Genomic DNA, 21,865 nt, shown 5'->3' on the forward strand with positions numbered 1-21,865 from the left:
AATATGTTTATAACAACGTTTTCTCTGTGGGGATTTCTTTGGTATTAATGCGCAGTCGTTTGCCTGAGTTCAAATAACTAATTTTGTGAAGACTTTTTGTGAGCTTATCTTTAAGAAGCTTGCATATAGCAGATGGTGAAGTCATTTAATAAATATATAACATAACAATATTGAGGATCTGTTGGTTGTCAGACATTTAGTGATGCATGGTCTCTGACTTGGAAGAGCTTTGAGAAAAGAAATGTCTGTGTCATCATACTTTGACCCTTGATATACTGGAGTTTAATATTCATGATGCCTGAATTCTATTGAAATAAAATCATTTTAATGCAATGCTAGTGTGTAATAGTAAGTTATGATTTTAGGCAGTCCAAATTATCCAGCATCTCAGTCTCAGTTTGGTTCAGGACCAGTAGAATGGTAATCTTTTCTTCATAAAAATAATGGATATTCTTTATCAGTTTGACATTGATTTGGTTTCATAACTTGAATTGTTTTGTCATACTGAATTTTTTGAAAATGTTCATCAGTGCAAAATTTTCTTGTTGGTGGGGAGAGGACCTAATTTTATCAGGGAATCAAAACGGAAATAAGATTCTGGAGAAAGGGACATTTGTAAAAATCTGTGTATGCAATTTTCAAACTAATTAGAACTTGAAGGTTATCCTTCAAGTCACAAAAATTTACTGAAGTAATGGTTTTGTGTGGTATTGGTTATTTTGAAGTCCACAAAAGTAGTATGAGAAAAACAATTAGAAAAAAAATGACTGTCTTTTGCTGAGCAGGTCATGGTAGATAATGACATGCTGGAAAATAAAGAATTGGAATATTATTACAGTAAAAACTTATATATGGAAATTTTGAAAGTTAAACCTTTAGTACCTTATTGTGCTTTATGGTTACATTAATACTTTATCATTGGTAGAGGAATCTTTGCTTGAGGGTAAGGTTGCAAACCCAGCGGAAGAGTTGATGACACAGCATCCTTCTTTGTTTGTGTTCAGTATGTAAGAAGAAAGTGAGCTTTTAAACGACCTTAACCTGTAAAATAGTAACAATAATTTTATAGTTGGTAATGGCTTTTCTTACAACAATAATGTAAAGCAGGCAAAGATGGTATTAATTATTAAAACCATTTTACAGATGTAAAGCTGAATATCAGAAAAGTAAGTGACTTTGTTTTTAAAGGTAAGTTGCAGAGCTAGTAAGTTGCAGAGCTGACACTGTTTCCCAGGATCATTGCCTTCTAGACCTGTGTTCTTGCAAGTACATCTCCCACCCTCCCCTCCATCCCAGTTTCTGTTCAAGCTGTAAAACTAAAGATGTCACCACTCTCAGGATGCTTTCCTTGATTTATGTCCCCACTAAATGTTGTGTGACTCCTTGTGAGTAACTTTCGGTATAGCCTGATACTCGGTGATGTAGTGGCGGCTAGCTTTCTGTAGGCTGTTCACTCCTGGAGAGCAGATGCTAGTTCATTATATCCAATTCTCACAGAGAAAGAACATGGTGCAGAGGCTTATAATTGTGTTCAATCAGGAATCCTTCTCAGATGCTATAATGGATTGTCAGAAACAAAACCAAACCAGTTTATTATTAAGATCACTAAAAGCTGTGTTCCTAAAGGTTTCCATCAAATTAAACATTTTCATTTTTAAAATTTGATTTTCTTATTGATCCTCAAAGTTTGTCAAGATTATAAACAACCTTTTCTGACTGATAAAGGAATCTTTGGCGCTATTCGACCCCCCTTTTCACAGATCTATGTCTTTTTATGATGTAGATTTTATTAATAAAAGTGTGTGCACATCCATGTACACCTTTGCACACATACTCAGTCACTTAAATTCACATGCCCACTCCAAGGTATTATCCAGGGTTTACTTCTGTGACTTTGTACATAGAGTACTTTTTCTTCACCTGTGTTTAGAGTTTGGTTTTTTTCCCCAGCAAATGGATGTACATTGCTCTTCTGTGAAAAAAGGTCACTTTTGCTTAAATATTTCCTGAATTTTTGTCAAGTATTTGCTCCTGGCCTATATGTAATCATTAGCTGGCTCTTCATAGGTGAAATCTTAAAGATTAAATATTTATTGATGTGTAGATTATTCTTGAATCTGAAGGGCATACATCGACAACTTTCAGTAGTTACAGGGACATAGTTATTCATTTAATAATAAACATGAAATGAGTAGAAATTGGAAATACCCTATGTATCCAGGGCAGCATTTAAAAAATTAAGATTTAGTAATTCTTAGGCTCTGGCCAGTAAGAAGGCCTGTGAGAGAAAAATAGTGTTGGGTGCTAGAAAGGAATGCAAGGATGAGACTGAGTGATTTTTAACATTATTAGTTATTTACCTTATAAGATGGTATATTTTTAAGTAGTATGGACACATTTCAAGGCTATAAAGGAAGAAATAGTCTAAAAGTGAGTTGAATATCAGGGCAGGTGGAGTGGGTTCCAGGAGTAGATTGTTTTGAAAGTAAGTTTCTCCCCTTTTATCCTGGAAATGAATCCTGTTGTGGGGTTGGGGATCTGGGGATGAGAGTTGATTGACAAGGGACGAAGTGCAGTTCTGAGTGAAAAACAGTGCCAGGTATGTGCTGAAGCATGACTTCTGCATATTGATGTACAAGTCATTAGACCATTACATTTTAGTACATGTGCTTTTTTTTCTCCCTTATCTGCAGGAGTACAGATTTGTTAGTCAACTTTTGGCTTTGAATACATTTAAGATTTAACTAAATGCCTTTTTTGCAGATTGCTATTGCCTTATGAAGTCAGTTTCTAAGTAGGCTACATAGTAGTAGTAATTTATTTTAAACTAAGCTGCAAATGTGATATTTCTAAAATTAGGTTTGTTTTTTCATTTTCAGTAATGATGTAGACATGGAAACAGATCACTACTCCAATGGAGTTGGAGAAACTTCATCCAATGGTTTCCTAAATGGTAGCTCTAAACATGACCACGAAATGGAAGATTGTGACACCGAAATGGGTCTGCAGTGATATTTCTTACATTTTTAATAAAAAATGATGACTACAAGGTTATGTTTTTACTTGTACTGATTCACAGCTGATGAGCATAAATCAAATATAAAGATGTATGTGCCATTGGATTTGACAGTGATACATACTCTCAAACGTTCTTGTGAGAGTGGGTTGCTAGATAGAGTAGAGTTACTTTCTGGAACCATCTGCAGTTATGTATTAGACGAGTTTCTTTGCTGGACTGAGTTTTGGCTCAGCTTTAGTGCTGTTACTAATGCGGTGGTACTAACTTACTTGTGTTAAATATCCTTTAGATTAAGGGCTAGGGATGTGAAAAGTTTTTACACTTCACTATTCAGTAACAGTCAAAGGATAGATAAAATTTTACAAATTCTATTCAAACAAATTTCTTGAATTCATTTAAGGTAAATATATATGACTATGCATTGTTGAGTGCCTGGCACACAGAAGGTGCTTAAGCATGACCCTACTCTTCCAACGCAAAAATTATGTGACTGAAAGATACATTAACATGTATAATTTTACTTTGCTGACAACTTGTGTAGTAAATTGTAAAGTTAAACTGTCAACAAACTTTCAATTTGAGAGTGAAAATTGTTGACGTTTATAAATTCTTACCAGATTTCCACGGCAACATTAGATTTCTTGGCATTGAGTTTAAAAGTTATTTATTTAAATAGATTATAAGAAAGTACTTTAGAAATGCAGGGTTTTTAAAATTTAAATAACCACCTTGTTGAAATTATGTGTTCTTTTTTACTTTTTATTTACTTTTTCAAGCAAGGGGTCTGATTAAAAAGGCATAGTTCTATCAGGTATCAGCATTTCTGTACTCAAGAGTAATTTAAGCATAATGATTAAGAGCATGAGTTATAGAGCAAGAATACCTGGATTTGAATTCATCAACTGCCACTTACTAGCTGTGAAACCTTGGACAAGTTATTTAAGCATTCTTATACCTCAGTTTCTTCATCTGTAAAATGGGTATAATAATAACTGCCTCATAGATCATTGTGAAGATTAAATGAGTTTATCTGTGTAAAGCTTATAGCACAAAAGGTTAGTGTTTAATAAGTGTTTACTATTACCTGTTTCATTAATGATAACATTAATATGTTATTACCAATTTATAGTTCAATTATTGATCAGTGACTATTATCAATCAAGATAGACAGCAGATCCTTGAATATTGTCTTGTTCAACATTGTTTCATTATAATGATGAGAACAAATCCCAACCAGTGTTGAATGGAATGCTATTAGAGAATCTAGTTTCATCATAAGATGATGATGACTTGCTTAAGGTCGGAGTTTCCAAGAACCTATTGACAATGTTAATTGAGGACTTACTGGATAGTATAAATTTTTTCTAAAAGTATTGTATAACCCTTTTGTTTAGTACAATATGGTATCTTCTGTGTTTCTGTTTAAACTAATTAGGTTCTCTTAGTGTCCAGGAATCATTTTATTCCATCTCTGTTCTTTGTCTCTTAAAATAGTCTTGAGAGGCAGTTCGTTTTTTGTTTTTTTTTTTTAATTGTTGCTTGGTGTAGTTTTAGAGATTTTTGCTTAACTTTTCATACAATTACATCCTAACACTGAAAGGCTGTCACCTGACTTACTAGTTTTTGGCTTCCGGGCTCTTGTGACCTAAGGAAAGTATACCTTATAGCTGCAAAATTGCATATGAAACTAAAAATAAATCTGCACATTTTGATAAAATATTAGGTGGTGGTTACTAAATGAAACACGCACTTTTATAAGGAATTTATGTTCTTTTCTCCATTATACTACATTTATAAGTAGTAAAATACTTGTTTGTTTTGCTTACAGAAGTTGATTCAAGTCAGTTAAGACGCCAGTTGTGTGGAGGAAGTCAAGCTGCCATAGAAAGAATGATTCACTTTGGAAGAGAGCTCCAAGCAATGAGTGAGCAGCTGAGGAGGGAATGTGGCAAGAACACGGCAAATAAAAAAATGTTAAAGGTAAATTTGTTTTCCCTTGAAACCTTATATGTGTATCTTATAGGAACTGTTATGTCATTTTGTAAAACACTGAACAATGGTAGACATGCTTGTTGGGAAACTTGGACATAAATTCCTCCCTGGCTTCCTGTCTGTCTGAGAGTGAAATGTCTGATACAGTTAGGTAGCTCTGCTGTACTGCAAGTACACTGAACTTGACACCAAAAACTGATTACATCCTATTTCTGCCTCTTAGCAGCGTTGTGTGTCCTTTATCAACTAACTTTCTTAGTGGGTGTGAATCATAAAATTGACACAGTTATTAGGAGAAATTTGAGTGTACTGATGAAATTATAAATTTGAACTATTTCTATTTTTTGAACATTGTTGAGGCTGTGCCATATAGAGCTCTCATGTTGATGGTGATTGGACATCATCTTTCACAGCCAGTTAAAATACATGTTCAAGTCTCTTCTGCACTTATGTCTATAGTGAGGTGGGTAAAATTTAAACAGCTGAGTGAGTTAACCAAAATTTTGCCTGTCATTGGAAGATGGAAGTTTCCCCTACCTTGTCAGTTAATTGTAGAGATGTTATGATTATTTAAATGTTTTTTCCCCATACTCATAAAAGTTCCACCAGCCCTATAAGCCTTTGAACCATTAAACCAACCACTGCTTTTTTCATTTATTATTTTTTGAATCCTTCCCTAGGTTGGGGTCAAAGTTGATTTGTTATGTATAATGTTCTGAATATTTTGAAAGAAGTTACAAAAGAGAGAGAAAAAGGAAGGGAGAGAGGGAGACTTAGTGGCTGTGGGCCTGATTCTTGGGTATAGCGAGAAAGGGGGTGGCTCCTGCTATCCCTTCCTACTCTAGTCCAGCCACATACAGTGTCATTCAGTCCTGTATTTTCAAAAACAGGTGGAAAGAGAGTTGTATTCTCTGTATTTGGTATTTCATTGCTGGGTAGCACAACTATTTTTAATGGTGGCCCTGAGCTACCAAGGAGAAAGTTAAATTGATTTTTTTTTAAGATTTATTTATTCATACAAGAATTGGGGTCCAGGCCGGAGGGTGAAAGGATTCACCAGACACAGAGCGGGGAGCAGAACAGGCAGACAGACCGAAATACACTGCTGAGGGGAGCAGTGGGGGAGACAGGAGAGGTCTGCCACACCATGTGGGTATATCCCTAGCCGGCCGGAAAGGGAACTGGCGCTGCAGAGGCTACGGACAGCTTCACAGTGCTGCACTCAACTCACTGCGCCACCGGGGAGGCCCGAGAAAGTTAAATTAATTTTTTTTTTTATGCTACAGAAAATTGGTGGGTTATATAAATTACTTATTCATTTAAAAAGTCAGATCCATATATTAGGAAAATGGTTGTTCACATTAGCCCTATAAAATTACAAGTTCTTTGAGGGCACATTATGTTTTTACTTAATTCTTCACCTTTTAAATACCTCATGCTTATAGCACCTAGGTATTCAATAAATGTTTATTAAGTCAAAATTGAATTTAATGGAAAACTGATTTTACCAGGTTGGGAATTTTCATCACTGTGCAACTTCTGAGAACCTTTTCTAATACCATACTGCTAAGAAGAAGGTTAATGTTCAAGTTTATTACTAAGTTTTCTTTGGTGTCTAAAGTCCACTTGGGAAATTGATTGAGTGCTTCTTTGCTAGGTACTGAGAATGTTTTAGAGTAGCTGTTTTCAATCTTTTTGATGTCTAGTCATTTTTAAGAAATATTTAAGAGGATATCTGAAGAGTTTTTGTTTATATGGTTTATATTTATTGATTTTTACCATAATAGAAATTAAAACTAAAATGAAAATTAATTCATTTAAAATAAGAATCCATTAAATAAGTAACATTTTTATGAAAAATGACTCTTCCTTCGACAAGAAAAAGTGAGAAAAGTGGCACTGCTTTCACATTTTTCACAAAACTTTTTAATGCTTTTGTTTCACAAATGTTTTTTAATGCTGGATTCTCATACCTGCCTCTGGATTCAGACTGTTGAGAATAGTTTGAAAGAATGAGTGGGAGGGGGAGGGGGGGAGAATGAGTGGGGAAAGAGCAAGTAATATCTTAGTAGTATTGTTCAGATGGTGTTGACTTTACAGGATTCCCTGAAGGGGTCTTGTTTTAGGGGCTTTTTGAAAATAAATGTTTTTAAGATTTTTTTTTTTTTTACACTAGGTCATCTATCCTGTTAAAATTTTATGGTAAATGAGCTCAGTGAAGGAATGTACGTTTCTTAGTCTTTGAAATTTTAAGATTTTATTTCATCAGCTTACTGCGTCTTGTATTTCAATTTGCTTGACACTCAGAAAATGGTACTAAAGGCCTGTTCTCCAAGATAATAGAATTCTTTTTTTATGATTTATTTATGCATACAAGAACTGGGGTACAGGCCAGAGGTGCAGGGGGTGAGAGGATTCATCAGAGACAGAGTGAGTAGCAGAACAGGCAGACTGACTGGAAAACACTGCTGAGGGGAGCAGCGGGCGAGACAGGAGAGGTCTGCTGCGCCATGTGGGTAGCTCCCTGGCTGGCCTGGGATCGAATTCCTGCTTTAGAGGCTGCGGATGCTTCACAGTGCTGTGCTTACTAACCTTGTGCCACCAGGGAAGTCAATTCTTGATTATTTATTGAATTATGTGAAGATGTCATTCATCTAAAGAGTGTAGATGGCTTTGATTTTGCATCTCTTCACTTCTAAGCAAATGCCAACTGCTTTGAAACTTGAATGCAGTGGGCTGCTTCCCTCCCTTGATCCCGATAGGGATAAACTGAGCAACAGATAGAAGTTATAAGTGCCTAAAAAACAGGACTACAGAATTTGAGGATAACATACATACAAACATACAAATTGTCGGAGGTTTTTTGCCATAGTTGAGGTTTATAAAGTATTTTCCTTTTATTCCTTTCAGGTCACATGTGATTCTAGTGAGGTTTTTTAATCTTTAATTTCTTTTGGATTTACATAGACTTCTGAATCCTATGCACATATAAAGGGAATAATTTGGTTAAAGTTGAAACATTTACCTAGTTCTTTACCTTAGTGTCTGTGTGTATTTTGTGTCCCCTAGTTGTGGACTCGTAGGCAAACTGCACCCTCAGTAGCCCCCTCTTGGTGAAATGGGACAGCAGGCCCTGCAGCTACCCGGGATTTCTCTGCACCTCTTTTCTAGTTTTCCCTGATGTTCTTTCCTCTTCCTGTTGTCTGCTAGTGACTCCCAAGGGAACTGCCTGAAATTGCTCAGCAGCTGTTATTAAACTCATGCAGGGTGGCCAGGCCTTGCTGCAGGCATGATGTAGCATCAGATATGAAGGAGCAGCCCCTGCCTGCAAGAGCTTTTAATATTTTAATAGCATTGGAAGCAGAAACAGACCCACCTAGATACTGAGGCAGATTTTAAGCCAAAATAAGTAGTTTGGGACTCCTACCTAAATGAAGTCACAACTCCCTCAGAAATTACTCCCATTGAGCTAATATTTTTTTCTAAAATAAAAACTAATGCATAATACTGATATTTCAGAAACTTTTTTTTGGCCTAAATCCATATGCATGTATTTTATCTACTTGTTGTAGGCATAGTTTTGTATTGTCTTATTGTCATAAAGATTTATTTCTAGTTTCTATGCTTGATTTACAATTGTTTCTAAATGGCTACATGATAATATTCTATTATGTTGCTATATCAGCTTGAGATATAAAATCTGCTGTTAGATGTTATATTTATTTTCATTCAAATGTTTTCTCAAGCACCTTTGTACAGATAGATCTTTATCTTTCTTCTTTAAAATTATTCCATTGAAATAAAGCCCTAGAAGTAGAATTATGGAGTCAAATGATATAATTATTGTGACTCTTGCTTTCCAGGAACCTTCTACCAACTTAACCAACAGTAATAAAAGAATATGCCAGTGGCATTACCACGTTAAATCCACACTGGTTGCTTAGTTTAATGTCCTTTTTTTTTTTAAGATTTATTTATTTATATAAGCATTGGGTACAGTCAGAAGCACGGGAGGGTGAGAGAATTCACCAGAGCCAGAGTGGGGAGCAGAACAGACAGACTGACCAAGAAATACGCTGCTGAGGGGAGCAGCGGGCGAGACAGGAGAGGTCCGTCACGCCATGTGGGACCCTCGCTGGCGGCCTGGGATCGAACCGGCACTGCAGAGGCTGCGGGCAGCTTTGCAGCCCAGTGCTCAACCACTGAGCCACCAGGGAGGCCCTTACTGTCCTATCTTAAAATTGCTTATTTGGGGCCTCCCCGGTGGCGCAGCGGTTGAGCGCGGGGTTGCGAAGCTGCCCACAGCCTCTGCAGCGCCGGTTCGATCCCCGGCTGCTTCCCGGCCACCGGAGGAGGGTCCCACATGGCGTACAGACCTCTCCTGCCGCCCGCTGCTCCCCTCAGCAGTGTGCTTCGGTCCTTCTGCCTGCTCTGCTCCGGCTCTAGCTCTGGTGAATTCTCTCACCCTCCCGCGCTTCTGACTGTACCCAGTGCTTGCATAAATAAATAAATAAATATTTTAAAAAAAAATTGCTTATTTGCATTTCTTTGGTTACCATTACCAATTAAGTTTTACAGCATGAATTTAAAACATTAATGTTGTTTCGCTGATTTCATCCCATTTGTAAGGAAAGATAAAATTCTAGGTGTTGACTTCTGAGAACTGGATACTGTAAATCTTTCTCCTCTTTATGAGGTTTGATTAGTTTTCTTGCTTATGTAGCTTCAATCTACTAAACTGTGTTTCATGTGTTCCTGTGTGATATTTCTAAATTTGATTCTAATTCATATCCTTTATTTAAAACTCCGCTGCCTTATTGGGAAAAATTCAGCATTTTAGTGTGATTTGGGGGCACTTTAGAATTAACGCATAATACAAGGTTTCAACCAGGCTTTTCCTCCTTCTCTCTCAGCCTCACTTTCCATGTAAACTGAGCCCATTTCTGTGATTGTGTCTTGTGACACAGTCCACCCCACATATTTACTTGTCTGCCTTCCACACAGGTCTTTGAGTCCTTGAAACAGGGATGAGGTCCTAGTGATTGCTGTCTTGTGTCCTCAGTGTCTGGCAGGTGTGTTCAATAGTTACGCAAATATGAGAACAAAATTTTAGAATTTTTTCCTCATGATATCAGATTGGTAAATTAAAATGATAAAACTAATCTTAATAAAAGAAGTGTAACTGCCTCTGTGAGCTAACCTCTTACTGACGCAGTCTCTTTCTTTGGAAACATCTCTGTAAGGTGGACATTACATAGTATTTACCTTATAAAGTTATTGTGGAGATGAAATGAAGTGATGCATTTCAGCACTTGAAACCTTGCCCCAACCAGTGTCAATGCACAATACAGACTCTCATCGCTGTGTTTGTCTGTGGATAATATCTAAGGACATTGGCTACTGTCTATCGGTACATTTGAATAGAAGAACCTAGTAGCTTTGTGGAATGCACGAAATATCCTAAATACTATAAGAATTAGATTTTTTTAATTTTTAAAATTTTTCTTAATTTTTTTAAAAAAAATTTTTTTTTAAGATTTATTTATTTATTTATTTATTTATTTATTTGTTCACACAAGTACTGGGTACAGTCAGAAGTGCGGGAGGGTGAGAGAATTCACCAGAGCCAGAGCGGGGAGCAGAGCAGGCAGACTGACGAAGTACACTGCTGAGGGGAGCAGCAGGCAGCAGGAGAGGTCTGCGCACCATGTGGGACCCTCACCCAGTGGCCAGGGATTGAACCGGCGCTGCAGAGGCTGCAGGCAGCTTCGCAGCCCAGCGCTCAACCGCTGCGCCACCAGGGGAGGCCCAGAATTAGATTTTATAATCAGAAGGTGTGTGAGTGTCTTCCCTGTACCCAACACATGAATAGCTGCAGGGCATTCAAAATATGGCTGACCCTTGAACATTGCAACTTTGAACCGCACAGGTCCATTTATATGTGGAGTTTTTTCTGTTCACGGGTTCATATCGCCAGATTCAACCAGCCAAATTCTAGAGTTAGTTGAATACATTAAAGCGGAACTAATAGATTCAGATGCCCAACTATAAATTATATCCAGACTTTAGATTGCCATGGGCTCCTTGGCCCTGACTCCTGCATTGTAGTATAATAATTTTTATCTTCAAACAGCTTTCATTATAATAATTGAGGGAAGAAGTCTAATGTGCATGAAATACTCAGCAGTGTAAGACAATGGGGAACTATATGTTTGTGTAGAGGCATATATAATCCCTGGAGCCTCGGACTAGCTGCACAGTTCTGCTTTAATGGGCACTTCTTTTGTAATTGTCAAGATATAGAGGCAGATTTGAGAAAGGGCAAGGTTACAACTGAGCAGGAAGCTTGTCTTCCACTTCTGCTTTCAGAACACTAGTTAGATCGATGACTAGAGGGATGTGAGCAGCCTTACCAGGGAGGTAGTATTCCTTAGGAATTCCATCTTCCATACTTTAGTAATTTTGAATTCACTAATTTAGTTTCCTCTTCACCCCTCCATGATGTCTTTGGAGTTAGGAAGGTGTCCTGTGTCTGTTTTTCTCTCTCATTACTCTGAAGTGGGACATTGACTTTTGACAAAATGGTAAGACATTTACTGTCTTCTGTCACATCACTGACTTCCCTTAGCTCAGTCCTCTTATTACCCTGAAATAATTGGCTTTATTATGATGCCATTATAACAAACGATGAAGCTGACAGAGAGGTTGATACTTGCCAGAGGCCACTTGCCAGCTAGTAATGCAGTTTGAACATGAAGCCAGTGCCTGAAACCACTATCCTATGCACCTCTCAGAGAAGGAAGGCAAAAAGTTGTTTCAAAGAAAGATTGTATGTCAGTTACTTTAACAAAGGTGTTGAGAATGGTTGGAGCCATGGAATGTTCCTGAAGGGAACTGAGTTCAAGAAGATGATGTCCAGTGATGTCCAATTTACCCAGTTCCCACATCTGTTTTAGAAAATATATAGGCAGGCCCTGTCTTTATAATGTCAAATTCATGTCTCTGATAGGAGATAAATTGTAAAGCATCTGAATATTCTGTCTTCCTCTTTTCCTTAACCAGTATTAGCCCAGCCTTCCACAGGAGTTACATCTTCTGTATGGGGGGATGGGTGGGAACTATTCTGTATATGTTATTAACATATGCAGGAATCGGGGAAGACTATTGAGAATGTAGGCTTTGCTGCATATTCTAGCTATTAAAACATACATAGCCTCATCGTCATAGGGATAAATGGTTTAAATTAGTCTAGTGCCTTAAAGGCTATTTTACTTCTCAGCTTATAACCAAGATGAGCACTGTGAACTGTTTCAATGTAAAATCAAATTGTTTTCAACAGGATGCATTCAGTTTACTAGCTTATTCAGATCCTTGGAACAGCCCAGTTGGAAATCAACTTGACCCAATTCAGAGAGAACCTGTGTGCTCAGCTCTAAACAGTGCAATATTAGGTAAGTGAAGACAGACACACACCTTCCATTAGATTCTCCGCTATTTGAGGTGGTTATTTGTGCTGGTAATTGTATTACAATTACAAGAAAAATGGTGTCTACATTTTTAAAATTACCTTGAAGTGTAGAAAACTTCATTTATTGCAATTCTCAATCAAATGGATTCAGATGGAGACAAAACCGTACTTTAGGTTGCATCTTAGGATGGCTGGAAAACAAGTTGTGTGTGGATGTGCGGTAAGTGTTTCTGGCCTGAGCCTTCTCTGTCCCAGCTCTCGCCGTGTAAGATGAGGCATGTGGCACTGCGAGGTGACTTGAGAGTGCCCTGTCGGCACCAACTCCTGACGTTGCGTAAAAACTCAAGCCTTTGCCAGATACAAGGGATGGCTGGAGAGCAGCACTTTAAATGGGCTTAGCCACGGGTGAGCATGAAGTAAGGAACTGGAATTTGCTGTTCCTCTGCTTGGTGGCCATTCCTTTGGCTGCTCACTAGAGTATCATGAAAGTATTTGCTTACAAAACAAATACACTTTCACTGTGAATTCTGTCACTGTTCACTGTGTGCATTTGTATATAAACTATCAAGTTAGTTGTTTACATAAAACTTCTAAGTTCTGGGCAATTCTTTTCAAAGGTAATTTAGATAGATGTGATTTTTCGCTTGATTGTACAGTGAAATTCTAGAGGTAAAATGGGACTCCTGTTTAGAAGTCCCTGGTGTGCTGTCTGACCATTAGATACGGGGACTTTTAGCAGTATGTTTCGGGCTGTTTCAGCTAGACGCGAGCAGTGCCGCACAGAGAGCTGAGAGGATGTTCAGGAAGGAAAGGGCTCGCAGGGCTGGAACTTCACGTAAGGAAGCAATTAAAAGTACGCCTATTTGTGCCTTACTCTCTTTCTTTGTATTCAGAAAATCCATGTTAAACTCATCATGTAATAAAGTTCTAATACTAAAGTTCTAAAATAGTAGTATCTGGTGTTAGAGTATTAAGTTTAGAATTTGTGTATAGTAAGTACTGCAAATTTTCTTTGGTAAATATGTTATTTTCCCTGATTATACAATTCATTTAACTCTAATGGCAAAAGTCAGAGAACTAAGTAGCAATACTGGGATTGTGGAACAAATTCTGATTTACAATTTTTTAATCTTTTTGAAAATACATGTAATCTTTTTGAAATGATAGGTAATCGTGCAGCCCTAATTGCTTTGTGTTTAGGTAACTCAGACTTGGAAAGAATTTTTAAAGAAATGGGATCAGTTTTCTTAGGACCACTTTTGTATCTTGGATCCTTCGAGGGAATTAAATTTTTAAATATTAAGTTACTTAGGATCATCTCCAAGGTATATATATTCTTACATGTTGTGCCATATATCACGTAGGCTCAGCTATGGATAGTGCTTCAACTTACTACGTTAACTAAATGTAATGCCTCCAGAATCATGAAATTGCAGTGGGTATTGTGCATATTTATTCTGGGCTGTATTTTATAGTTTCATCTGTATATTATGCTTCAAGTTACTATTTAATTGTATACAATTATTACAGACTCCTTGTTTCAAAAAAACTTAAAGATGCTCACAAGTAGATGCCTCCCTGGGCTAAAATAAAATTGTAAAGACCCCTGGATGCTTGCCTCAGAGCAGGGTTACTTCCCTGGGAACCTTCGCGAGACATCTTTGAAAGGATGTTTCCTTTTTCAGTGTTTATTCCCTGTTATCATATGCTTTTGTCTAAAAATTAAATCGATTCAAGTTAACAGAATAAACTATCAACTGCTTAGAATTGGGAAAAAATGTTCTGTCAACACCAAAATTCAGCTAAATACTGCTTTGCCAAAGAACAGGCAGTACTTGAATAACCATAACCCACAGGCCACTTTTCAAACCACACTTTCTCAGGTCTTTTTGCCTTTTCTTGCATACTTTTTCCTTACTGTTATTTATCCCAATTTATTTTCTCTTGTACCTTCAAGAGAACCTGCTCCCTTTTTATTTTTGTTTCATCCTCCCCAGCAGCTTCCCACCACAGTACATCCTGGTAACCAAGAGTAGAAACTGAGCCTTATCAGCCTTTGTTGTCAGCTATGCTTATGAAAGGTTGATTAGTAGTTTTATTAGTCGGGAATCTACATAAACTTAAAATGTGCACATCTCCATGCAAGAAGTTACCAGCATCTATAAATTTGGCTACTTTGACCATATAACTCATTTTTCAACCCTGCTAAAAACAAATTTTGGTAATGCGAATGTCTGAGAAAGAAATTTCTAGTATGTAGGACCATGAAAACTTAAATCTTGCAATTTTTAAAATTTTTCACCTACGAATTATGAATTAACCCCTCTGAAATTATACGTGTTTTTTCTCCCAACCAACCCAAGTAATACCAGCATACCATGGAATGATTAGCTTCATTGGGTCCTGTCCCCAGAAGGGAAAGAATCCATCAGTGAAATAATCACTGACAACCTGGTACTTTTTCCTTCAATGTCAACTGACATTGCTCAAATAGAAGAGAAGTACTAAGCATTCCTTATTCCCCCCTACAAATAATCAGATAAGGGTCTGAATTTTTCCCATCTTAGCTAATACAGAAAAGTTCTTGAGTAATACTTTAAAAGCTTAATTCTACAAGCGTATTTTTTGAAGTTGAATATCCAGCACCCGTATTACCTTGTCAGAGTAGTAGCTCCAAAACATTGATCATTTGTTAGGTGTTTAAGAGTAGTATAGGCACTGGTAATTTTGTAAGTAATGCATTATTTTCCTAATTGTTCTTTTAATGGCCTTGCTAACTGCTTTTTCCATTTTTAATCATTTTTCCTCAGAAACCCACAATCTGCCAAAGCAACCTCCACTTGCCCTAGCAATGGGACAGGCCACACAATGTCTAGGACTGATGGCTCGATCAGGAATTGGATCCTGTGCATTTGCCACAGTGGAAGACTATCTACATTAGCTATGCATCTAAGGAGCTCACACTTATATTGTGGCATATAGTCAACATGGAAGTAGACCAGCTCTGCTGATTTGAAATTTAGATTTTTTTTAATTATGTACTGGGGACAGGTTTTTGTCGCTTTACATTGCTTCCTAGTTTACAGCATGATGCAAATGATTTTCTAACTTAGTGTTAGGAGAAATTATTTTCCATCTTTAACCTCTTAGTTGTCTAAGAGTTAAATATTACTGAATTTCAGACGTTCAAATTGATCATCACAAATCCTTTAAAACAATTACCTAAAAGAAACCAAAAAATCCTGCCGCCTTTGTTGGGGGGAGAGAGGGGAAGGAAGTGGAACAAGTTGTGTTTGTGTTAGCATGTGGGTGATGTAAACTTCAAATTGGGAGATGTTCGGACCCCTGCTCCCATCTAAGCATCCAATCAGTGTAACTTGCAAAATGCATAAACATCCGACAGTTTGAATTTATAGTGTTGATGGAAGAAATCATTTTAATGTGTACTGTAAAACTTGAAATACTCAGGAGCTGAGTGAATATGTTTGTTGCTACTTACAATCCCGACCTGTTAGTCCCAGTAGTTTTGTTTTAACATGGTCTTTTTCAACTTTGTTTCCTGTTTAACTACAGAGGACTTCTGTTGTAGACTCACAAGTTTAACTGTTGTATTATAACAGTATTAAATGTCAACAGTGTGGTTATGACCTTTATTTATATAAAAACCAAATATTTAGTCAATTTACCGTGTCTTAATTTAATCTTTGTACACCTTCCATTTTTAAGTGCTTAAATGAGTACTATATTGCAATAAAAATGTAGTGATATAATTAACCAGCCATTAAAAATTTACTTCTACAGATACTGGAGTCTCAATTGAGTTTCTATATTAGGTGAGTGCATAAATGAGTCCACAGCCTAAGACTGCCTTCAGGGTACTGGCCTTCCTGGATTGGGGTCAAACCTGATGTTGTGGATGAAAGACAAAGAAATAATCTTTACGTGAAATTTTCACGTGACTCTGCCAGTGAAGCAAACCTCCAGTCTCACTTTAAAAGAACAAAGCTGGCTAACTGTATCCTTTGGCTTGGCAAATGTGGCGTTGACTGTATTTTGTACACAAAGACTTGAACTTTAGATAATCGTACTGTTCCAGTTACTTCTTGTACCACATTCTGAAAAACAGTCTCACCAATAGCACCAAAACATCCGAGTGACTAAGGCATTGGAGAACAGAGTTTAGACTTTTTCTGGATGTTACTTTTTTCCTGCCGTTCCTGCCACATACCCATGGGGGCTGTGGCAGGGAGGGATACAAGAAACACTACTACTGTTATGGGGTTATTGTTTGTGTCCATCACATAAATACAAAAGAAAGGAAAAAATTTGTTTGAATCTGTTTTTGTTCCAGAGCTCTCACAGACAAGGCATGTGATGACACTTAGGATGATTTAGGAATGATTTATTAGGTTTTTTCCTCTCATAAAAATGAACCCTGTGAATAACAAGCTCTTTATATACATTTAGCTTCGATTTACTTCTTAGAAGTTTTCATCTTTCTGAACATCCACCGTCTCTTAAACCTCTTGGCATTTTGTTTTTTCTGGGTTCCTAGAACAGAAAGTTTTGTGTAGTGTTATTTACAGAATTCCCAGCAAAAAATTCAAAATGTAACTGGAATGTCAGTAAAGATTACTTGTTACACAATTTTGAATTTAATTATTAGGTTGACTGAATTAGAGTGTACATTAGATACACATACTATGCCGACCTATTCAAAAACAATTTCTAAAAAAATATAAAAATGATCTATCATAACTATTTGAGTAATTATCTCTTTTTAAAAAGAACATTATTCAGTACATACATAAAACTACCAAAGTCAGGAGACTGTAGATGGCTCTTACCCCAAGCATTATTTAAAAATTGGGCTGCAGCTTTTTTCACTGGTAACCTCTTGTTTTCAAGAGACAGGAACTTGTTTACTAGAAAAGAGAATTACTTATTCTTTCTTGGTCTTATTCACAACAAAAAGTGAGAAAAAGACGCCTATAAGGAAGTACCTGTAGTTCTGTTGGTTCCTGGACCATATAAAGAATTCTGTATGAAGGCTTTGGCTGCCTCTTTCCTTGAATCTCTTAGATCTTGATCTTTTAGCCTTACAGCCAAGTAGCTTTTATTCTGGCTGATGAACAATACAAAAAGTCAAAGCGAATGAAGTTATTAATGACATGTCTAGGCATTTTCAAACTATTTTTGTTTATTGTCTCAAATAGCAAAAAAAAATCCTAATTTTGTAAAAGTAGATAATGAATAAAGCTAACTTACAGGGCTATTTATTAAGAAACAGCCTAAAACTCACATTTAAGTATAACAAATGCTTTAATATAAATACCAAAATTGATTTTTCTACAGGGTTCTATCTGAAACTGCTTATATTTTTTCCACATAAATACTCAGAAGGTCACCTTTATATCCTATATGAAAAGAAGACAACCCTTACCCAACAGACTGTACTTTTTGCACTTTAGTTTTCTTGGAGTCGCTTCCTTTATCACATTCGTTTTTCTTTTGCAAATCAACTAAAAAAGGAATTATATCTTATTTAGCATTTAGGCAAAAATAAATCATTTATTGCAGTTCCCTTTAAATCTTTATTACATACCAATTTAGATTCAAATTTTTGTTTGTAGTAACACATAGGGAACAAATCCAAGCTAAACTTGGTCAGTTCTGTCTGTGTCTGTGCTTTTTCTGCGGGCCAGTAACATTTAAATGCAAACATCTAAAGAGGCACTTAACACTGAAGTGAGAAGTTATTTAAATCAAAATAGCTCATACCTTCTTTGCGTTTTCCTGGTGATTTCTTTATGCTATGAAAGAAAACAAACAAAAAAACCACTTAACTGTAATGACAAATATCAACTTGTATCTCGCAGGCTTTTTTACAAAGGAAGCCACTTGCCCAGTGAATGCACTGCCATCAAGCTCCCAGTCAACAAGCTAGTATATACGGGAGGCAAGTATCTCAGATCTGAAAATCTGAGTGCATAGTAACAGGCTTCTGAAAGCAGATTATTATGGTTAACAGAGTTAAAAAGTGATTTAATGGAGTATCCAAAATGCAAAGGAAAGGGTGGTAGGCCTGCCTCAGTTTATTTGGAGAAATCACAAAGGATTAATTCCACAGTTTGCACGAGACATAATGATGGACACAAAGACTCTAGCCTCAGTAAGTATGGTCTGACAGACAAAAATAAACCGGAAAAAAAAAAAAATGAGACGCTTATACAAAAGCACAGAAAAGCTATAGTAATGAGTGAATGAATGAAGTTAAAAGAATGAAGAGGTGGCATTTAAGGTTGATTTGAAAAGATGAAAGGGGAAAAGGAACTCTGCCACCAAATAAACGTTTGTGTTTACTGTATTCAGGACCGAGGACTTTCAGAAAAGTCCTTTTACAGAAAATCTGATAATCACTGGACTAAGTAAATGAACTTCTGAAATAAAAGCATTAAGGGGGGGGGAGACTCCAAATATTTAGAAGTTGAAATTTAATTGTATTTCTTTGGGACAGAAGAAGAGCATTTGGCTGTAAACAGTGAATGGCAAAGCTGCTAAATGAAATGGGGGCAGAGGAGGAGGAACAGGTTGGTGGCAGGTAAATGTGGGACAGGTTGAGCTTTAGGAGCTTGTGGGTAAGTGGGTGCTGTTTGCCTTAGTTGCAAATTTCAAAACACCTACTCGCCAGCATCTGCGCGGTGCAACCGCTGCGCAGCTTACTACATAGACGCGGGCTGGGAAGCCCGAAGCGAGCGTCATCTGCAGGAATTCCCTCCACATTTCCCACCAAATCCTGAAATCTGTGTCATTTCTTAATTTGGGCTTATCATTTCCTCAGTTACGTGGCTTCCAATGTTTCTAGCCGTAGTTCAAAGAGGGGTGCGTGTAAATAATACAAGATCCGTTACTTACTTGGTCTGTGAAGCTGTTAACTTCTCTAGAATAGTATCTGGAAGGAGCTTCCTTTTCTTAAACAGATTTTAAAAACCAACAATAAGCGAGGAGCATGACAATGAGCCCCGGGTTGCTTCTGAAGTTACAGATTTCAAGGGCGGCCCTGGGTCTGGGCAAGAACCTCAATCCGGCCGATGCAGGGTGCCCGCTGGACCCCCGCCCCCGCGCCCGGGTTTCAGGTTGAAGGGGCTCAGCCCGGCCCACGGGACGGGTCCCTCTGCGGCCACACCCCGCCGGGCAGGCGTGGTCCAACTCTCCCGCAACCAGCGGCGGAGAAGCCCCTCGCGAGGCCGGAGGCTGCCGCGGGGCCACCCGGGCCCCGCCCTCTGCGGCCGCATCCCCCGCCGCCCCTCGGCAGAGCCGGGGCTGCGCCCCGAGCCAGCTGCAGCGAGGCCCGAGGGGGCGAACCTTCTGCTCGATGAACAGCTCCTCGCGCCGCTTCCTCTTCTCCTTCAGGAGGGCCCGGTCCCTGCGGGGGAGCGGGACGCCCGCGTCAGCGGGGGGCTGGGGGATCGGGGGGTGCAGGGGGGCCGCGTCCCGCCGGCGCGGGGCCGAACCTGCGCAGCGTCTCCCGCACGCGCTTCTCCTCCTCCCGCGCGCCGGCCTGGGCGCTGGCGAAGGTCAGCTCCTCCGGGGCGTCGTCGTCGGAGCCCTCGTCCCCGTCGCCGTCCTCGTCCTCCAGCGGCTCGGCGGCCGCGCCGCTGCTGGGCTGCCCGAGCAGCAGGCCGTGCTCCGCCGCCTCCTCCGAGGGGGGCTGGCCCTCGTCCACCATCGCGGACGCCGACGCCGGGGCGCGCGAGGCCCGCGGCCGGAGCTGCACCATGGTCGCGCGGCGCCGCGGCTGACCTCTGCCCCGGAAGCAGCCGCGCGCGGGGCGTGCGTGGGAAGCGCGGCGGCCGGTCTGCCGCCCCCTGCCGGTGCGGAGGCCCCACAGCGGCGCGCGCGCCGGCCACCGACCGGCGGGGCGCGCGCGCTGAGCGAGGGGCGTGGCCTAACCTGAGGGGCGTGGTCCATCCGCGGGTGTGGTCTCGTTGAGGGGGCGTGCCCTAGCCGAAGGGGCGTGGTCTAGTCGGAGGGGGCGTTTCCTTCCGCCTGGCTGGACCTCCCGCCGCAGGCCTAAATCCACCCTCAGGACAAATGTGTCTCCGGCCCTTTCGCGGTCTCCCCTGACCACACCGCCTCCGCCGGGGCCCCGCCGGGGCCCCGCCAGGCCTCCTCCCCCGCACCGGTCCCGGTTCCAGCTCCAGGACGCTAAGCAGGACAGACTGCACCCACCCCCACCACCCCCCGTAGTTCTGGCATCCGCGGCCCTTGGGGATGGGTTCCTCACCTCCCACTCATTGCACAAGACTAAGTGACTCAGCATTCTCTGAACAAGCCAGGCTGTCTCACACTTGCCATGCATGTGCACGTGCCGGTCCCCCCACTGACACACTCCGGGTGTGCGAGTCCTGTTGAGACTCAGAAAAACTCCCACCCAGACTGACTGCTCCTCAAGTCTTAGAAGCACCCGAACATCCGTCCTACCCTCGCCCCACTATGCCCATCTCTAACTGCATACTCCCCGGTACCTTGCACTGTCGTTTCCACGTCGTGTAGCCATTTACACAGCCATTCGTGGTCTTGAGGGTGAGGCCCTTGTCTTAGCAGTCGTTTATTTCCGATGTGTATCATATGGTGATGGTCGGCAAATAGTGCATTGGAATAAATGATTTGCCCTCACATAAATTTTGTGTGTTTCTCTTTTCATCTCAGATTTAGAATCAATTCCTAATTTAAAGGCAATAAAGCCATATATGAACAAAAATGACAAAACACAAAAACAGCTCTGGTATCCAAGGGCAAGTGTGAGACGAGCTGCAAAGACTTCAGAACTAACTGGGCGGTGATCAGTTAGAAATGACAGTCTCAGATGGTGTGCTGGCTTCGCCACTGCTAACGTGGGAAATGCATAAAGTTCACTTTGAGAAGCACAACGAAAGCAAATGATGGCATTTTTGCACAACAACCGCATAATAAGGATTACAAGTCTTCTTATGTATTTCCCACCCATGTAAAGTGTGAATCGAGCCCCAAGGGTACCTGACTGGTCCTTTGGAGCCCCCACAGGTCATAACATGTCTCTTGCGCTTGCAAAGCATCTTTGGGATTTATTAAAAAGTATGATTTGCAAATAGAGTACGAAGTCTTATGTGTCTATGTCTTGTCTATTCCTACAAAAGCTAAGGGTGTGACATGACATGCAGAGGCCATTCCTATGACCGACCTTCTCGGCATTTTACTGAAGGCCGCCCCTCCCTCCCAGCCTTTGATGCACTAGGACAGCAGACGTTCCAAGGATACGGGGTGCTGTAGCAGGCCGTGAGGGGAGACCTGTAGCGCTCCCCTATTTCCAAGCTTCAAGGTAACTTGAGCACACGTTTTAAAAT

General features: G+C 39.7%; 2 protein-coding genes across 2 annotated transcripts in view; one reads left to right on the forward strand and one right to left on the reverse strand.

The window, feature by feature from the left end:
- Positions 1 to 15,420, forward strand: part of RANBP9 (RAN binding protein 9) — a gene marked incomplete at both ends in the record, with an annotated part of 79,678 nt that extends 64,258 nt beyond the window's left edge. Inside the window, 4 exons of the mRNA XM_084228647.1 lie at positions 2,880 to 3,001; positions 4,848 to 4,999; positions 12,351 to 12,462; positions 15,290 to 15,420. Coding sequence (XP_084084773.1) covers positions 2,880 to 3,001; positions 4,848 to 4,999; positions 12,351 to 12,462; positions 15,290 to 15,420 — 517 coding nt within the window. The remainder of the gene's footprint in view (positions 1 to 2,879; positions 3,002 to 4,847; positions 5,000 to 12,350; positions 12,463 to 15,289) is intronic.
- A 1,533-nt stretch (positions 15,421 to 16,953) lies between these two features.
- On the reverse strand, positions 16,954 to 20,287 carry NOL7 (nucleolar protein 7; the record flags this gene model as incomplete). Its single annotated transcript, XM_084256884.1, has 8 exons — positions 19,994 to 20,287; positions 19,845 to 19,905; positions 19,395 to 19,450; positions 18,261 to 18,292; positions 17,923 to 18,001; positions 17,483 to 17,604; positions 17,327 to 17,404; positions 16,954 to 17,030 (listed from the first exon to the last, which is right to left on the reverse strand). The coding sequence occupies exons 1-8, from the start codon at positions 20,257 to 20,259 to the stop codon at positions 16,954 to 16,956; spliced, it is 771 nt and encodes a 256-aa protein (XP_084113010.1). The 5' UTR covers positions 20,260 to 20,287.
- Positions 20,288 to 21,865: the final 1,578 nt, after the last annotated feature.

Source organism: Talpa europaea (genome assembly GCF_964194135.1).
Source record: "Talpa europaea genome assembly, chromosome: 2".
In the NCBI taxonomy this organism is placed as follows: domain Eukaryota; kingdom Metazoa; phylum Chordata; class Mammalia; order Eulipotyphla; family Talpidae; genus Talpa; species Talpa europaea.